The 17,936-nt window shown below is 35.8% G+C and overlaps 1 protein-coding gene across 1 annotated transcript; it reads left to right on the top strand.

Annotated features, from left to right (window-relative positions):
* Window positions 1–392: 392 nt before the first annotated feature.
* Window positions 393–17,593, top strand: LOC123696132 (palmitoyltransferase ZDHHC8). The gene is made up of 9 exons (XM_045642166.1): window positions 393–564; window positions 1,050–1,168; window positions 5,269–5,426; window positions 5,951–6,123; window positions 6,846–7,040; window positions 7,818–7,986; window positions 9,358–9,551; window positions 10,014–10,172; window positions 14,521–17,593. The coding sequence occupies exons 1-9, from the start codon at window positions 473–475 to the stop codon at window positions 14,915–14,917; spliced, it is 1,656 nt and encodes a 551-aa protein (XP_045498122.1). The 5' UTR covers window positions 393–472; the 3' UTR covers window positions 14,918–17,593.
* Window positions 17,594–17,936: the final 343 nt, after the last annotated feature.

Below are 17,936 nucleotides of genomic sequence, written 5' to 3'. Positions count from 1 at the left end.
ACGTCTGGGTCTTGGTCGCATTGAACTTGACCATTGGTTTCGCCCACAGAGTTTCGCCCCGCTCGGAGACTGCCTGTAAGGACAAGTTCATGCGTTCGACCATCACCTCCCGTAGAGACTGGATTTATGCCGTACTGACTCGCGCGCTGGATGCGTATCTCTCCACAACGGTGCATTATTGTAACGGTGCATGTTGAAAAAGCATGTACTAAGCAGGTAGATATCTACCTGCTTAGTACATGCTTTTTCGGCACTTCACACAGAAATATAAAATTATTTCGATGTCTGTGCTTTTTCATTATCTGAATGGAATTGCAAATTATTTGAATAATCTGTTTCTAATCAAGATACGTCAAAGTCATTAATGCCACACAGATTTTCTATCTGTCACATTAATAGGCGCGGCCATGTTGGTCTGTAGTGAATAAAATTCATTTAATTATTGCTTTTAGGAAAATAAAATTGACACAATATGCCCAAATGCGACCTCAAAACGAGATACATCCCCGCGACATTCGCCTGGACATTACTGTTGGGCACGACGTCCCTGTTTTTTTATTATCCGTAAGTATACATTATGTTCGCAAGGTATGAATCTCTTAGATTTGACAACTTTCACATAAAGATTGTAGATTTGCTGCTATTAATATCCTCGGGCTACCTTTGCCCTATTTGACTTTACATAAACACAGTTTTTGTGCTATTGTACCAGTTATTTTAATTGCGTGAAACTTAATTTAATTGCTTGTCAGCTAATTATTTACACTTTGTGAGACCACTTTAAAATTCGTATCAGATTGTTTTTATCCTTTTGTGTTTGATCAAACCCTTTAGGTACACATATATCTTTAAATGGTGTAAACAAAACCTTGTTGGTGATATGATTAAGCTTTTGTGGTTACCATTTGATGCAAATTATCTTGTCAAATGAAGTTATATACTGATTTACATACATGTACTGAGGTTTTGTTTGTGGTTAAACAATATCAGTGTTTATATTCTATTCCTATAAGTATATAGGTTTAGTTATTTTTTAATTTATATTTCAGTTGCCAGTATTATCTCTACAAACACCCATGGGTGCCAGCATATCAAGGTGTCATAACATTTTTTGTTTTGGCCAATTTTACACTGGCCACTTTCATGGACCCGGGGGTGATACCAAAAGGTATGTTCATTGTTCTTATACATTTCAAGTTAAATGTAAATATTCATACATAGGTATTATAAAAAATAAAAAAAATAATTGAGACCTTAAAAATGATTGAGACCTTAGTTCATACATTGTTTGTATGGCCTTGGTCAATATGTACCTTAATTATTAAATTGTTTGCGTGGACACTGGTATTGATAATTAAAAAAACAAAGCATGGAAATCACTGGTATTGATAATTTTAAAAACAAATAGAATATAAAAAAGTATGTATGTATTTAATTTACACAATGTAAATACATTTTCATTCAAAAAATTAATCCAAATAAATTAGTGAGAAAACTTTATCTTATGGCCGACTGGATAAGAATGTTACATTCTTTTAAGTATTTCATTATATTATAAATACTTTTTAATGCTAATTATTTGATACAATGGTCTTGTGAACTCTTGCAGGGCATTTTACTAATATAAGTAATTTTAGTACTAGTAGGGTTCTAATATAACTATAATAATTATTGACAGTTGTTCCTAAAAACTCTGATATTAATCGCTCTATTCTTTTAGCTAATAATATGCATGATCTGAAGATCTTTTGTTTGATAGATAATTTTGACATTGAACAAAAGTTGATTGCTCAGCAAACTATATCTATACTAATATTATAATGGTGAAGAGTTTTTTTTGTTTTAATGCGCTTATCTCAGGAACTACTGGTCCGATTTGAAAAACTCTTTCGGTTTTAGTTAGCCCATTTATCGAGGAAGGCTATACGCTAAGACCAACAGGACCAGAGAAATGCGGGTAAAACCGCGAAGCGCAGCTAGTTTATGATAATTTTCACATAGGAAAAAATAGCCTCGCTAATCCGAGACTATTATTAATTTATTAGATGAAAATTTATGGTAATAAAATAATCAATATTGTGAATCATATAATAAAGTGTTAATTAATTATCCATACAATTATATTGTTTCTATTAGCTTTAATTGCTTTTCAACATATTATCATGCAATATTGGATATTTGGTAATATTCGAAAATTTAAGTTCAACTTTTATCGATAAGTAGCTGTTCCCCGCGGTTTCACCCACGTAGCTCCGCTCCTGTTGGTCTGAGCTAGACAATAACTATATTATAGACTATAGCCTTCCTCGATAAATGGGCTATCTAACACCGAAAGAATTTTTCAAATCGCACCAGTAGTTCCCGAGATTAGCGCGTTCAAACAAACAAACAAACTCTTCAGCTTTATAATATTAGTATGTATAGATTTAATGATCTTAAGAATTATTATTAGGATTGCCAATTGGTTATAAATGCGAAAAAAATATTACGAGAAGTAACAGCCAGGATAAAAAAGTAACACATTATCCACACAGCATAATATAAGCTTTGAAACTATTAATCCAAAAACTAAATTTAACCTGCGGAAACTGCACAAATGTAAACTAAAGAGACCTGTGTCTATTTACATCCATATAGCATATAGCAGTTGAGCAGTCAACGGTGTAAAGTTTAAATTGACTTTGCTACTCTAGTGTTAATTTTGTTTTGTTGACGTACACAGACCTCATGCTATTCCCGATTGAAATAGATTTTTTTTACGTAAATGTTCGACATCTTGCTTTTCTTCATTATGCATTTAATTCTTGAGTATGATTTTAATTTTTGAGAGTAATTTTAAAATTACCTCAATTATTATACTTTCTTTTTACGTAAAGGGAAAGTTTTTATCACCTTTCTTAATGTGATAAAAACTTCTTCATTAATTATTTTTAAAAATCATTTTTGAAGCTTAATTTTTGGAAGGAAATATAGAAAGTAGAAAACCATTATATGATATTTTACAATTCGATTCGATCACGTGGTTTTTAATTGGTAACGACATTAACTCACAAGCATAATAACTACCGTAAAGAGCTTCTTAATTAGGTACCTATATTTATAAAAAACAACGATTTAATAGTACATAATTAAAAAAAATGTTATAAACTCAAAAGTACAGGGCAAATATATTTTGTTTATTTTCCCAAATCTTACTTTAACCTTGTCGTCGATCTATATAGAAAATAAAATACTTATTGCGAATATTTTCAACTTTTTTAACTCTAAAAATACGTCATAGTTTTATCCACTCAAGTAAACTTGTTGCAGAAGTACTTTTAAATGGCTAAGTAATATAAAAACTGATACGGTTTCAAAAAATAGTTTGCGAAAAATCTAAGTGAAATAAGTTGGAGGCCTAAATTATTTTATCTGGAAAAAGTGAGAAGCGTTACGAGGTCGAGGTTATAATTTGTCCTCATAAAACTAATCCAATTGTTCACTGCTGATCATTTCAGTTTAAGCCTAAGCCGAATTTATTGCATAATTCATTCACTATTAAGTACCTTAAGAACCAAATAGCATGACATAAAAACGTAAGGAATGTGAGTGTTATCACATTCTTTCAAAATATATTCTCGATACCATTACCCCAAAACTTCAACTCAGGAAAATCAATAAGTCACATTTTTTTGTTAGGTATTTCCTTCCAAAGTATCAAAAAGTGCCTAAATCTGATTAAAGAAAAGCTCTTTTGTGACCCTTAAGAAAAATAAATTTATTCATTCGACAGGACGAATTAGCAAGCATTTATCACGTAATAAAAAAAAATGCTATGACAAAACGACAAAACGTAACATAACTTCAAACCCTGCAATTTAGATCCTTTGAAATTTCGACATAATTCGATCCTACAGCGGAGGTCGATTTTCCTAACAAGTACCCTCAGAATTTGGTCACCTTCAATTAGCTAATTACACGGTCCCATTAATTAGATGGAATTTGTATAAGAATCGCATTTTATCAGTGTATTGACGTAATACGGATTTAAGGCGGGGTATATTGCGATATAAATATTGTGAGTCATATTGATATATTTGTTTTGTGTATTTGTAACTGTTTGGCGTAGAGTTTGTCCACTTTACGTGACTATTATTTAGTAGAGAGCTAAAGATCAGAATATTACCAATCTAATCATTGCGTTCGATTTCAATATTCGGCATGATATTGTCCAAATTATGTGTTTAGTCAAAGTATAATTTACCAGTCTGAAAGTATATAGTTACATACGGATTTGAACAATTCGAATTTATATACTTGATTATGAATAAAAACTTGGATTTGTTTAGTCAGTGGAAAAACTTAAACTAGGGCCGCACCACTAAACGATCCATTCATTACATGGTGCCTAAAATCTTAGTTCAGGATACATCGCCCATTTTTGCAAGTGACTACTATCAAGCTAATTTTCCGTTTGTAGCTTTATTTTGATGAGACGCCCAATAATTTCGTGTACGAAAGTCTCGATTGTGGTAGCTTACAGAGATAACAAGGATAAAAAATTTTGATTTGATGGTTCTCAAATATTTATTACTAACTGATTTTTTTTTTGTTCAATCTCAAGATAATTACCTAAATTATTCGAAAAAATATTTGTCCTACAAAATCTATGGTTGGTTCAAAGAGTCCCCCTTTCCAAAGTGTATCGATAACGAGGTCATCATAAATGATTACTAACAAGCTGATTTTTTTGTTTTCACTTAGTTAATGTTTATATAATTCAACAGACATATTGTCCTACAAATTGCGTAATAAATATTTGATAACCATCAAATCAAAAATTTTTATCCTTGTTATCTCTGTTAGCTACCACAATCGAGAGTTTCTCACACGAAATTATTCGGTGTCTCATCAAAATAAAGCTACAAACGGAAAATCAGCTTGATAGTAGTCACTTGCAAAAATGGGCGATGTATCCTGAACTATCTGCATCTTTGAGTCCAACGTAATATACAGGCACGTTATTATACTTTTTTTTGTTAGAACTTTATCATAAAAACAAAAAATTCTGTCACCATCCATACCTACATTTTATGGTATTTATCTGTTGATGGAACTTTACCATTAACAAAAAATACTATCAGCCTACTCTATAGCCGTATTGACATGTAACGGCTTTAATTATTGTACCATAGACAAAAGAAATAATACCCGTTTCCAGGCTAGTTCCGTACATATATCCCTTATTTTTCTCAATTGAATCATGGCATAGACAACAAATGATTCCAGCCCCACCTGACGAAGACCGCGAGGACGACTTCCGCGCGCCGCTCTACCGCAGCGTGGAGATAAACGGGATAACCGTGCGCATGAAGTGGTGCGTCACGTGCAAGTTCTACCGCCCGCCGCGGTGCTCGCACTGCTCTGTGTGCAATCATTGTATAGAGGTTTGTCTATGGTCTAATTACTGTATAGAGGTTCGTGTACTGTAAAGGCGCGGTCGCGGCCTGAAATTTTGAGGGTAGTCACAAATATGTTGAGTCCGTAGATTAGACTTTAATACCAGAATACACAATTTTATTACTTTAGAAGTATTCTACTTTGACGAAAATAATGTTTTTTTTAACACCTTTTATATTAATTGAAAAGTTTTATTAGACTAACGCCCACGCGACTGGGCCGCCGGTACCAGCGTTCTGACCATCATTTTTCTTTTTGTCTTTGCGTACTTAGACCCCTGTAGAATCGCCATACTTTTACAAATGACCCAAAATTTTGTGTCGGTATCTCCTGGCCTAAATATTATTTCTTTATTTTTATTCCAAGCGATTATAATTTATAATAGTATATAATTATATTATACTGACATTTGAACTGAATTGCTTTTTCTGTTGTTAGATCTATTTCTAAATCTATTTCTAAAATAATGTATCTAATCTCATAATATATTCTTTATTTCCTCTCTTTCCAGACATTCGACCACCACTGCCCATGGGTGAACAACTGTATAGGTCGACGGAACTATAGGTTCTTCTTCTTCTTTCTAATATCGCTCTCAATACACATGCTGAGCATATTTGGCCTCAGTTTATACTACATTATGAACAACAACAAAACATTGACGCAGGTCGAGCCTATAGTGTCGTATCCTTTTTACAAACGATCTTGTTATATACAAATGTTATCTTTTTTGTGCTTAAAATACGCTACAGATTAAAGGTTGAGAACAAAATAAAATAGGATAATTTTTATATATAGACAATATTTATCTCTGTAAATTTTCCTTTTTTTTGTAAATTACTAATCGTTACCATAAGTACATAATATATTTAGTTCTATCCAAAAAGTGATTTATGAAAGCCTTATATTCTCGCCAATACAACATAGTAAAGTTATTTTAAAAATTAGCCAGGCATAGACTTTAATGCCTCATTAAGACTAAGATTTAGTCATTCAAACGAAGCCATAATAACTTTATGATATGGGATTATCTCCATTCATAATGTATTAGACTTGTTACAATTTAGCTCTAATCCCGAATGAATAAGCGAATTAAAAGTAGACTAGAATGTATCGAGTAAGAACTGGAACTGTACTTAAATACTTTTTAGAATTGAATAAATTAAAAATCAGGAGAAAATAATTCAAAGTGAATTTAAACATTTTCCAAAATATTGTTTATGTAATGTGGGATAATCGTGTAACATAATATTTTGATACATAAAACTTCGCATCTAGAACTATACGGTACTCTTACATGCTTATTTCCAAAGAGGAACCTTACAATTTGACTTCTGTGTAATAATTAGTAGTTCTACTACATAAATTAGCAAAACTACCCCAATAACCTTAACCGAAAACATCAGAATGGTGATTATGGGCATAATAGCGTTATTAGCTATACCCATATTCGGTCTGACCGGCTTCCACATGGTGCTGGTGTCCCGGGGGCGCACCACGAACGAGCAGGTCACGGGCAAGTTCACGGGCGGGTACAACCCCTTCTCGAAGGGTTGCTGGTCCAACTGCTGTTACACGCAGTTTGGCCCGCAGTATCCTAGGTAAGTTGGAAGTTTAGGACCTTTTCCAGATAAGATAGATGTAGTATTGTAAAGTATTATGATGGTATTTATGGTGAATGGGGTCACGGGCGGGTACAACCCCTTTTCGAAGGGTTGCTGGTCCAATTGCTGTTACACGCAGTTTGGCCCGCAGTATCCTAGGTGAGTTGAGGTTTTGATAGGTTCGGGACCTTTTCTGGGTAAATATAAATGGGTAAGAATAATTTTCGAACTTAAAAAGTTTTCAATGAGCTTTAGCATGGTATTGGAAGTCACAATCAATTATTAATTTTTCGAGTCTTTGCTACTTTTTTTATCGTAACGTTCAATGTAACATTAATGCTTTTTTATTAGGTTGTTTAAACGAAGTAATAATTATGACGCTCACTGAAGTGGAAGGAAAGAAAGCTCGAAAAGTTAGTAATTCTATTTTTTTTTTATATTATTATTATTGGTATGAACAATAGTAACTTCTAGCCGTGGTATAAATCTTGCTTTTGAAGAGCTTACTCATTTATAATATTGATGTATAAACATTTTTTGTCACAGTACCATCTATCAGAAAGTTGTAATTACTGTTCATTAATGTAACAAGTAACTGTATTTATTTGTCAAAGAAACCCACTTTCCAGCCTAGTCCTTCCATCTATTATAAAAATAGTGCTTAATAGATATTATGAAACGATTAACATTCAACCTTGTCCAACCATCAAAGAACATATAGCAATGATATACAACAGTTAAAACACATTTCTCACCAATTATTCAACATTTCAGCCTAGTCCGCCCATCAAAGTACATGTACAAGGGTGGGAAGAAGCGTCGCGACGGTACATCAAGTATGGGCGTGGCCACTATAGCGGCCGGCGCCGCGCAGGTAAAGACGTACACCGCGGACAACGGCGCCGCGCACCGACCGCTGGGTGCACACGCGCATTACAATAAGGTGAGGGCCAGACTCGCTTGATGCTTGGGACGGGGGGGTTTGATATTTGGAGGGGAGGGGGTATATGGGATGGTCTTTAAAAGTGTATATGGGATGGGAAAGAGCCACACCCCCTTTTTCCCGTCACATATATACATGGGATGCCAAAGAGGGGAGGTGCGGTGGTAAATTTTTTTAAATGTTTAAGTATTTGGGGGTAGATGTGAAATTGGATAATCTTGGATTTATTATTGGGGTTTGCTGTTTAAAGATGAATTAACAGATATAATGTAATATTATATCTAATGAATATGAAAATGAAAAAAAAAAATAATAAAAAAGAATTGATATGGGATATCATTTTAATGTTTATGGTTTCGATGTTATTGTGGTGATAAATGAAACAATGTTGTTTCATTTTTTTTACTATGTATTATCAATTAGTTAACTCATCTATCAGCGATAAGATCATAGTATATTATAATGATAAAAATATATTATAATAATGACCTCCAAATATCAAAGATTCCAAACAGATATAGCTAATGTCCACTGATACATTTTTTGTAAATAATGACTCTTATTCTATTGGTGGCTATTAGCGTATAAGGTTTTTGTTAGTATAGTGGTCACAAAATAAAATTATCTTAACTAAATGTGTTAAAGCGACCACATTACTAATAAAGATCTCTAACTTTCCATTAGCTATATTTTCACAGCTAGTTTCTCGTATATCGGTATATCCAATGGAAGAATAAAGAAATTGGACACCCAGGACAATCCATAGAAAACTATTTAAAACTTATCCTAAATTATGTCATAGACAAACTTTATAATACCTGTGTTAACATAACAAACCAGAATAAATTTCAAACCATAGATGTTAGTCACAAGCTAAGTAGTATTTTTTTATTTGCTCAATATAGTACAACTCCATCTAGTGTCCAATAGATTTCATGCTTGTAGAGCGATTACATACCTTCAATTCACTGCCATAAAGTTTATTTTTCTTTGCACAATTTCTTGTAATATATGGTGAATTGAAGACATGCCGTATGTCTGGCTCTCCAGTGTTCAAAAGATGTATGTTTGTTTAAAGAGAATATTATGAAACTTGGATTTAATAACGTTATTTTTATTAAATAAAAATTGTCTATTAAAATGTTTCCTCATTGAATACAAGTATACAAAATAAGCTGCAATTAATTTCTAAAATAAGTTAAAATTATTTTCATTATGGATGGCTTATTTCGTCAAATGGATTATTAATTAGATTTAATAGTCCTGATTTTATCGATGTTTCTTTCTAGAGCGACGTGCGCAGCCGGTATATAACCACTCTAATCTCTGTACTGTTATGTAATGTCCCATAAATACGAGGCCCGTTTGCAGCTATCCCCCGGGCGGGAAGAGCACGAGGGCGAGATGGAGGGCCCCGGGGCTTCGCAGTCGGCGGACTGTGAGCCCACGCCTCCGCCCCTGCAGCGGCGGGGCTCCTCCACGAACCTGTTCCCGGAGCCCCACCACCACCTGCCGCCAAGGCCTCACCACTATCCGCGGCTCAGTCCGCTCTCGAGGAATACTAGGTGAGCGTTTTGGTGGTTCTTTTTTCTGGTTTATGGTTTGGTATAAAAAATGTCAAATGCGCTATAGCGCGTCAGATGGGAGACGTCATTGTTCTCGATGGAGTTTCTCATTTTCTGTTTATGTTATTGGCTTTTTCACGTTCTTTAAACAGAGTTAAGGCGAAATGTTAAATTTAAGACGGACAGTTTGGAAAAATTAATTAAGGAAATATTTTTATGAATCAATTTTAATTACCAAACATATTTTATAACAAACAAATAATTTTTCATGAACGGCGAATATCACTTTAACGTGAAGTCGTGAACCATACCTAATGCTAACTTTTTTATGAATGTCCTCTATGACATTGTATTTCGTTGTAACCTGTAACGTATTTACGAAATCGCCAAATTTAAACGCAACATTTATTTATTCATCTATTTAGTCAAATAAGAGATATAACAATACATTTGGTTCGCCAGTCACGGCGGCACAACGACGTCCGGCTACCGCGTGGTGATGGAGCCGCTGCGGTACGACGCGGGCGCCAACGGCGGCGCTCGGCCTTCGCCCACCATGCAGCAGCGGATCAAAGCGCTCGGCGTGCCCACGCCGCTCGCGCTCAGCAGCCCCGTGCGCAGGTACGTGTGTGTGACGTCATCATGACGTGAAGAGGAGCGTGACGTCATCGTGACGTCATCATGACGTGAAGGGGAGCGTGACGTCATCATGACGTGGGCGTGTGTGGCGGGACCGTGATTATGGACGTACGTACGTGTGTGCGCAGTGACGTCACCGTGCCAGTGTACGCATGCAGCCGAGGTGCGTATGAAATGTGAGCGTAACGCTAAAGAAGTTAGGTACTTGTGGTCAGTGTGACGTCATCGGACAAGGGGCGCGTGCAGTGTAAGCGTGAGGCTGGGCGATGGTACCTATGGACAGTGTGACGTCATCAGAACAGGGTGCGTATGAAAAGTGAGCGTACGTTGGGCAAGAGTGCAGTGATGTGTAGTGCGACGTTGCCGGACCGTGCAAGGTGCGTGTGAAACATGACGCTGGGCATACGTTATCACGTGACGCTATCAGTTAAAGGTTCGTGTGCTTATATTTAGAGCAGCTGGATGCAGGGTAATATGCGCAGTGGGGACAACAGCGACACGTCACGAACGCAGTTAAATGCATGCAGAAGCAACTGCGCAATATAAATAATTTTTTACAGTATAATTTATTATATAGGTTTGTATAGATCGATAAACGAAAATACATCTTTGACAAAATTGTGATTTTAAGTGCGTATTCGTTGTTAATGAATCCATTACATACGTATTAAAATCACAAATTTGTCTTTAACCGTATTATATTCTTAAGGAAAGTGTTATTTATAATCTGTGTCAACACTATGCTTAAGCTCAGAATTGTTATACAATTAATTGGCCCAATATATATTTTATAAGTATTCCCCATTTCATGGCCTTTTCCTATAGCATACAACTGTCTTACGAAGTTATATTCTTCTTGGCTATGGTGTCAAAATTCGATATTATAAATAGTTACCGTTGTATTTAAAATGTAAAAATACTAAAAAAAAGAGCGTGTGTGCCGAGAACACGTGTCAGTGTCAGAAGTGAAACTCCTTTGGCAAAATTCAAAGTTACCAAAATCATCGCTCCATGACGTGACGGTATTGCCATGTGAAATTTTATTCTCAACGCGCTTAAAGAAGTTTCACTTCAAAAAACTATAAACTTCATGAGACGGTTATTCCTAAAATGTTGTCAACACTAACTCCCGTCTGCATCGCTTACTTTTGTTCAGTGTTAGATAGATTTATTATTTGCATGTAAAATTGTTTGCATCATGGGTAGTTTTGGTTATTAACTGTATTACATTTTTTCGCTTGGGACGGGGACATTGGATCTTGTATAGAGTATCTTTATGGTACTAGAAATATTTCTTTAGAACCCTTGCATTTCATTTAGTAGCATTTTAACCAACACTTGTATAATATATTTCAGTTATCTTCTCATGTTTAAACGTCCTTAGTTTTCATTTAGTTTATTTTCTGTGTTCAATCTCTCTAAAGTTCCAAAATGATTACAGTAACGAAAAAAAGTTTTTAATAACTCAGGCCCCGGAACCACAGACACAATAGAAAATCTTTTGTGTCTGGGACTGATCGGGCCGCTTGGGGCTCAATGGGTTAAAGGGTACCAAATGAATTGCTATTGGGCATAAATGCTGGATTGAATATGGAATCGATTCTTTTATACCTTCATATTTCATCCCTTAAACAAGTCGCTAGCATTACAACAGCTATTATTGAAGGGAAGAGAAAATGCATCTTCTTATAATCGTATAGTTTTAGTTTCTCATATGTTATTTAAAATATTGTTGATGGAAACTGTAAACGAAAAGTTAAATGAGATAGGTAACTATTTTAAGGCGAACAATAGTTCGGCTTTAGTGAATAAAGGGGATCTTATAACAAAAATATTTTGTCCATTCAGTAGTACAATATAACATCGGACAAGTAATACAAGGTATTGATTATTTACTAAACGTCTTTTCAGTCCACCGTAATATGGGTGTATGTAAGTTTAGATTGCATAGGCTAATAAACTCCATTTAAATATGTCCCATGAAATGCAAGGTGATATTATAGGGGTACCGTTTTGGGCACTTTTATTACCGTGCTCATAACGTCGAAAATCGTAGACGCTATATCACAATGGGGCATGCTTGATTTTCCTTTTGCAGTGTTTATATTGTTTACAAACTTAACAATTATTATTTGGTTCATTAACGCTTTTAATATTCATTATTTATGATGATATATTTATGTAATGTCTTATAATATATTTGGTGATACAGTGCTTTTATGGTTGAATTATAATGTTCGTAACCTTTTTATGTTTTTAATTTGACCGTAAAAGCAATGTACTCAGAGGACAGGCATAAATTTTACCACATTTGCGATTCTATGAAGAAATAAAGACGATTTTAAAATGGATACTTTTTGTCACGCAATTTTGAACTTTATATAGTTTGAATAAGGTTTATGTCTGTCCGAAGTTTATAGGTTTGTGGAATATGTATAAAGTGTAAGTTTACCGCTTACCGCGGCAGGTGGACGTAGCGCATAGAGCCGACGTGTGGACGGTAAATGTTTTGTTTGTTTGTGTGTCGTATGCGGGATGGAATGTGCTAGAGTTTTATTACGTCATCATCATTATTCATGACATCAAAGCAAAAGTCGCAGAAAAGAGCTATTTATGCTCTTTTTGCAATTTATTTATGAATTAATTAAGTATGTATATTATTAAAATATTTTATTTCATGGGCTGTTTGAATCGGCTCACATTATTATTTGAAAATTAATCTAAAGTTGACTGTAAATCTTGAAATGTCGTATCTGTTGTATTGCTAAATGTGAACAGTCAATTACTAATGGAAGTGCGAAGATATTTTGTTTTTATTACAGTCAGAACACATCAATTTTCTTTCATCTCTTTTGGTAGTTTTTATTATTAGTATAATTAAATATTTTTAATTGCACAACATAGATGTGAATTTTAGTCAAAATAAGACACATTGCACTTATATAATTACATTCGATTTACAGCATGTAATGGATTTAGTTTTTTAAATAATGCATATTAAATTTTTTTTATTTTTTATAAGGTACAAGAGCCCTTTGTATTGCAATTTATACTTTATTGCTATGTACATAGAGCTCAGTTTTACTGCAAGCATGTACGGTAGCAGGTGCAATATACAATGGCAGTTTTTCTTTGGTTTATTTATTTTTGCTTACGGTTTATTTTTATAATGATCAAATGCAAAGGTACTTTCACACTGGTTTTACTTACTGCGATAATTTTATATGCCAGTACATAATCTGTGTGGAAGTAACTTTAGGATAACATACTTTCTCACTCTTATCATAGCAGTTAGAGTGAGATAGCATGATTATTTTCAATTTAATGCGTAGATTTAGGTTCTAATTTATGGGTTATTGATATTGTTATATTAGAATTTTGCTCAACTACCCTCAAATCCCAGCCATTGTAGGCGCATCGGCTACGGTACACATCTTAAGGAGCATTTAAATTTATCTACAGAAATCATAGAAAAGTTAACAGAATAAGTGAAAATTTAAACATAGATATTTATAAATGCTCCTCTGTGCAATATTGGTTCACTGGAGTATTTCTGCATGGATTATTATTTAGTGTTAGTGTATAGAGTGAAGAGCACTTTGATTTATGTGGCCAAATTGCGAGGTATTTCTTTGTATTCTGATGATTTGTTTTAAAATTTTCCTTGCTTTTTCTTGTTTTATTTTCAACTGACACGTTCAATTTATAGATATTTTCGTCAGGATACAAAGGTTAAGATGTAGCTTGTAAATTCGTAGTTAGTGTATAGTTGGCATGGCGTTGGCATGCTCTCCGTAACCGCCGTTTCGACTCGGGCACGTTCAGAACAAGCTAGCTATTGGCCATACAGGTGCTGGTTTAATAATGTTTCCATTCCATAGTTTAGTCGAGGTATACGAGGTTGTTTCCGCTTGTAATTACCGCCATCCAGTAGTCGTGTAGTCCCCACGAGGCGCGGTGTTCGAGGCGGTTCGCTTTGCGCTGGACTCGTCCGCGTCGACGATCCGCAGTCAACGATACATTGCTTTCTCTTTTCCCTCTAGATTCGGCGAGCGCACGACGTCGACGTTTTCGGCGCAAAGCGAACTAGCCAAAAGCGTCCCCCCTCGAGGCCCCCGGGGATCGGACATTGTAGACCGGTGAACCGCGCGCCGTATAGTCTGTCAGCTCGTCGAAACGCGAAAGCGTAATCGGTTCTGAACGCGAGTCGAGGGGCGTCGGACGCTTCTCCCCGCAGCTCCCGTCTCCTTCTGTCCGTAGGCCGTACGATAATAGCGAGCGCTCGGACGAGCTCGCGCGATTAAACCCCTGACGTGAGCGCGGCGCACAGGTCCAACCCCGGCACGCCCACGCAGCCGCGCCGGCCCGACTTCATCGGCGTGCGCGCCTCGCCGCAGCGCCGCTTCCTGTCCGAGGGCGAGCTGCTGCGCGACGCGCCCGACGACATCCGCGAGCTGGCCTCCTCGCCCCAGCGCGGCGGCTACCTGTGGGCCGAGCGGCCGCACGTGCCGCACGCGCCGCACGTGCCGCACCCGCACCACCCCGCGCCGTCCCCGCTGGCCCGCCGCCGCGCGCCGCACGTGCCGCACGCGCCGCACGTGCGGCCCGCGCGCCCGCTCTCGTTCGTGCGCGCGCTCGAGGTGCAGGAGCAGCTGGAGCGCGCGCCGCAGAGCGAGCCGCCCGACCGCGCCTCCGTGTACGACTGCAACTACGAGATCTCCGTGTGAAGCCCGCCCCCGGCCCCGCCCCCGCCCGGTGTTATTCCAAAGACTTACGCACAATGAAACTCGACGCGGCCGCCGCGTCGGCGTTTCGCGAGATCGTGCCATACGACTCCGAGTTCCGAGCGATTCTGATGCGAATGTCGAACTACGTGTATGTATATTTGTGAGCGATCCGTGAGGGTGGATTCAGTTGTACATAGCCCCCCTCCCCCCGCGTTGTGACTCAAAGATGACATAATAATTTTTACAGTAGATCCGTTTAGAATAGACTGTGTGTATATTGTATTTATATTTATTAAGTTCGTTTCGCTTCGACCGGTTGAAATTATGCGACGGCATCGACTGATTGTTTAGTTTGATGCTATAGAGTTTTGACTGACCTCGAGACGTCGTGCTTCGCGACGTTCTCTTCGTGGGTCATATTGGAGACAAAATTGTCAATGTACCCGCATTATACAAAGAGTCGATTGTGACTATGTGAAAGGTCTATCTGACAAAGTTTGTAGAGGTCACTCGTCCACCAATGAGGGATCCTTTAAGATATGTGCCAAATATTCCGTAGCGAAGGTAGATCAAAATAAACGTTACTAGTTTATTTTGATACATTTAAAATTAATCGATGGAAATTTTGAGATAGATGGCAATTTTTTTATTAAATTTTATTATTTTCCTTACGAGTGCATTTAACGAAATCCAATGAATACAAATTAACAAATAGAATTAATTGTAATAATGATTGAATTTTTATCTGACTTTTTGAGATATATTTCAAACGGAATCTTAAAATTTTCTTATTTTACTGAGTTGCTAGACGAAATATTTTATTTTATATAGCATGAATGTTGTGCAATAGATATAAGATCTCAAAAGTACCGAATTCTGTTAACGGCCCACGGTAAGTACTTAGGATGTGTGACTTGAATGTAGATATGAATAATGTCGAAAAAGAGATATATGATTATTGTAAAATTAATGGTTTTAAAAAAATAATACTGTAATGTCAATATTTTTCAGTTAAATATATAAGAATAGTATTATTTGCATATTATTTTTCTACTATATAAAAAAGAATGAGTGAGTTTTATTACTTTTCAATACCATTATGACATTTTTTACCATAGTGACGTAGACCGGTGTGGTTAATATTACAATAGGTTGTAAATAAGTATATTTATAAAGATTATATAATTGTAACAAGTGATTTATGCTATTGTAACTCGCTAGTGTACTATTTGTTACTTTGAAGTGAAACGTAGACAAAGTTTTCTATTGATTGTTCATAGCATAGACTGTATATACATTTATTTATAATAGAGTACGAAAACGTACAAGGGAGGACGAAATTAGATAGGGATCAGAAGTATTACATATATTATCACTATATTTATATGCCTTGGTAATGTAAAGCAAAATCACCGTGTTAAAAGTGTCTAACGTTAAGTTTGTACATATTTAGTTTTAAGGCGAAACTTGTAAATGTGTTTTCGTTATGAATGTTACTATATGTAAAAATTGATGACGTTTGTTTATGGTGCGAGTAGACTTCCTTGTTTGACATATCAGTAGCGCGGTGTCAGTTAGCGTCGGTTCTAGTGTTGCCATTCCATAGCGAGTTTGTTTGAATTAAGTAAAGTGCATTGCAATTAAGTTTTTAAACCAAAATCGCCGGTTCGATTTTTTTTATGGTTGTATGATGTAACATAATGACACTGAGCTATGACTTGAAATTATTTCTCTATGCCCACATTCCGTCTATTCTTTTGTCTATGCCACGCGAGTCACCGGGGTAATGTAACATAAAAGTTGCCACGCTTTACACCTCTTGAGTTTATTCCGCTACACGCGATTGTAACAACTCTTAACTTTGATTAATTAATTCCAAAGATTGTTAATATTATTATCACGTCTTAATTGTACATTTTTGTCTTCCGCAGTGTTTTGACCTCGCCTTGTGATTAAAGTAATATTGGTGTAGACTTCGGCGTACTTAACTCTACGCATTTGTTATGTGTTAGCGAAATTTACGGAATGTCATGTAAATGGCGCTTAAATATAACTGACTCAAGCTAGTCTTGTGGGACAGACCGTCGAGTTACCAAGAAATTAAATGTTGGTTGTGTAGCACGGACGGTGTATAAATCAAACACTTGAACGAAAAATATGTCACTTATAATATTTTTCATTATTGCACTTTAAACAATAACCTATAAACCTTATATATAAATTTTCATCAAAATCATTGTTTATATTTGGTTGACTAACAATAGAAGGCAAAAGAAAGTTGTATAATTTTTTTTTTTATATATATGGATGACTAGATACTGTCGCAAAACGTGCTATGTAACACAAAAAGATTGTCAGCGACGCGTCTGGACCCCAATCAAAGGGCATGTTGTAAATCATTAAATGTTGATTTAATTATAAATGTTTCGTATAGTAAGTTGTCCATTTAAGTTACAGATTAGGTTTAGTACCACGTTATTTAATAGCTCAAAGTGTGTTTGAATGAACGATTGGTTATTGCTCTGTACCACACAGATAAGACTAATGTGTATTATAGTACCTCCTCATAAATCGTTATTACCTATGTGTACGTGACAGTGTTTTATTTTTGTATTTTGATAAAATTTGTGTAAATAATTTTCTTATTTTATTGATATTAAACTCAATTAATCAAGATCTGTTTGCATTTGTTTTTGTTCAACCCAATTATTGTATGTCTGTGTATATTTTATAGGTGCATGCTTAGATTACAAAATAAAGTACAGATGGAGCATGACAACCGCCCGTCGCCCTTGTCAAAGAAAATACGAAATCAAAAACAAATACGTCGCTGCACCAGTGCTATAGCGCATATAGTGTCATGCAATACGTCAAAAAGGGTTTGCAATTTTAGTAAAAAAATGCCGTCTTGTGATAATAAAACGCTGTAAAATTTGTTCCCGAAAACAAAAAAAAAGATAAAACATCGTTTCACAGGTTTTCTGTAGATTATTTGGCTGATTTATTTCTTTAATACGAA

Source organism: Colias croceus, chromosome 12, assembly GCF_905220415.1.
Source record: "Colias croceus chromosome 12, ilColCroc2.1".
Classification (NCBI taxonomy): Eukaryota; Metazoa; Arthropoda; class Insecta; order Lepidoptera; family Pieridae; genus Colias; species Colias croceus.
Note: the sequence above shows the minus strand (reverse complement) of the source record. Positions and strands in the feature narration are given on the sequence as shown.

Coding starts and splice junctions, on each gene's coding strand:
- LOC123696132 (XM_045642166.1), top strand. CDS start 473: ATGCCCAAATGCGACCTCAAAACGAGATACATCCCCGCGACATTCGCC. Junction 6,124..6,845: donor CAGGTCGAGCCTATAGTGTC/GTATCCTTTTTA, acceptor CGAAAACATCAG/AATGGTGATTATGGGCATAA. Junction 7,041..7,817: donor TTTGGCCCGCAGTATCCTAG/GTAAGTTGGAAG, acceptor TCAACATTTCAG/CCTAGTCCGCCCATCAAAGT.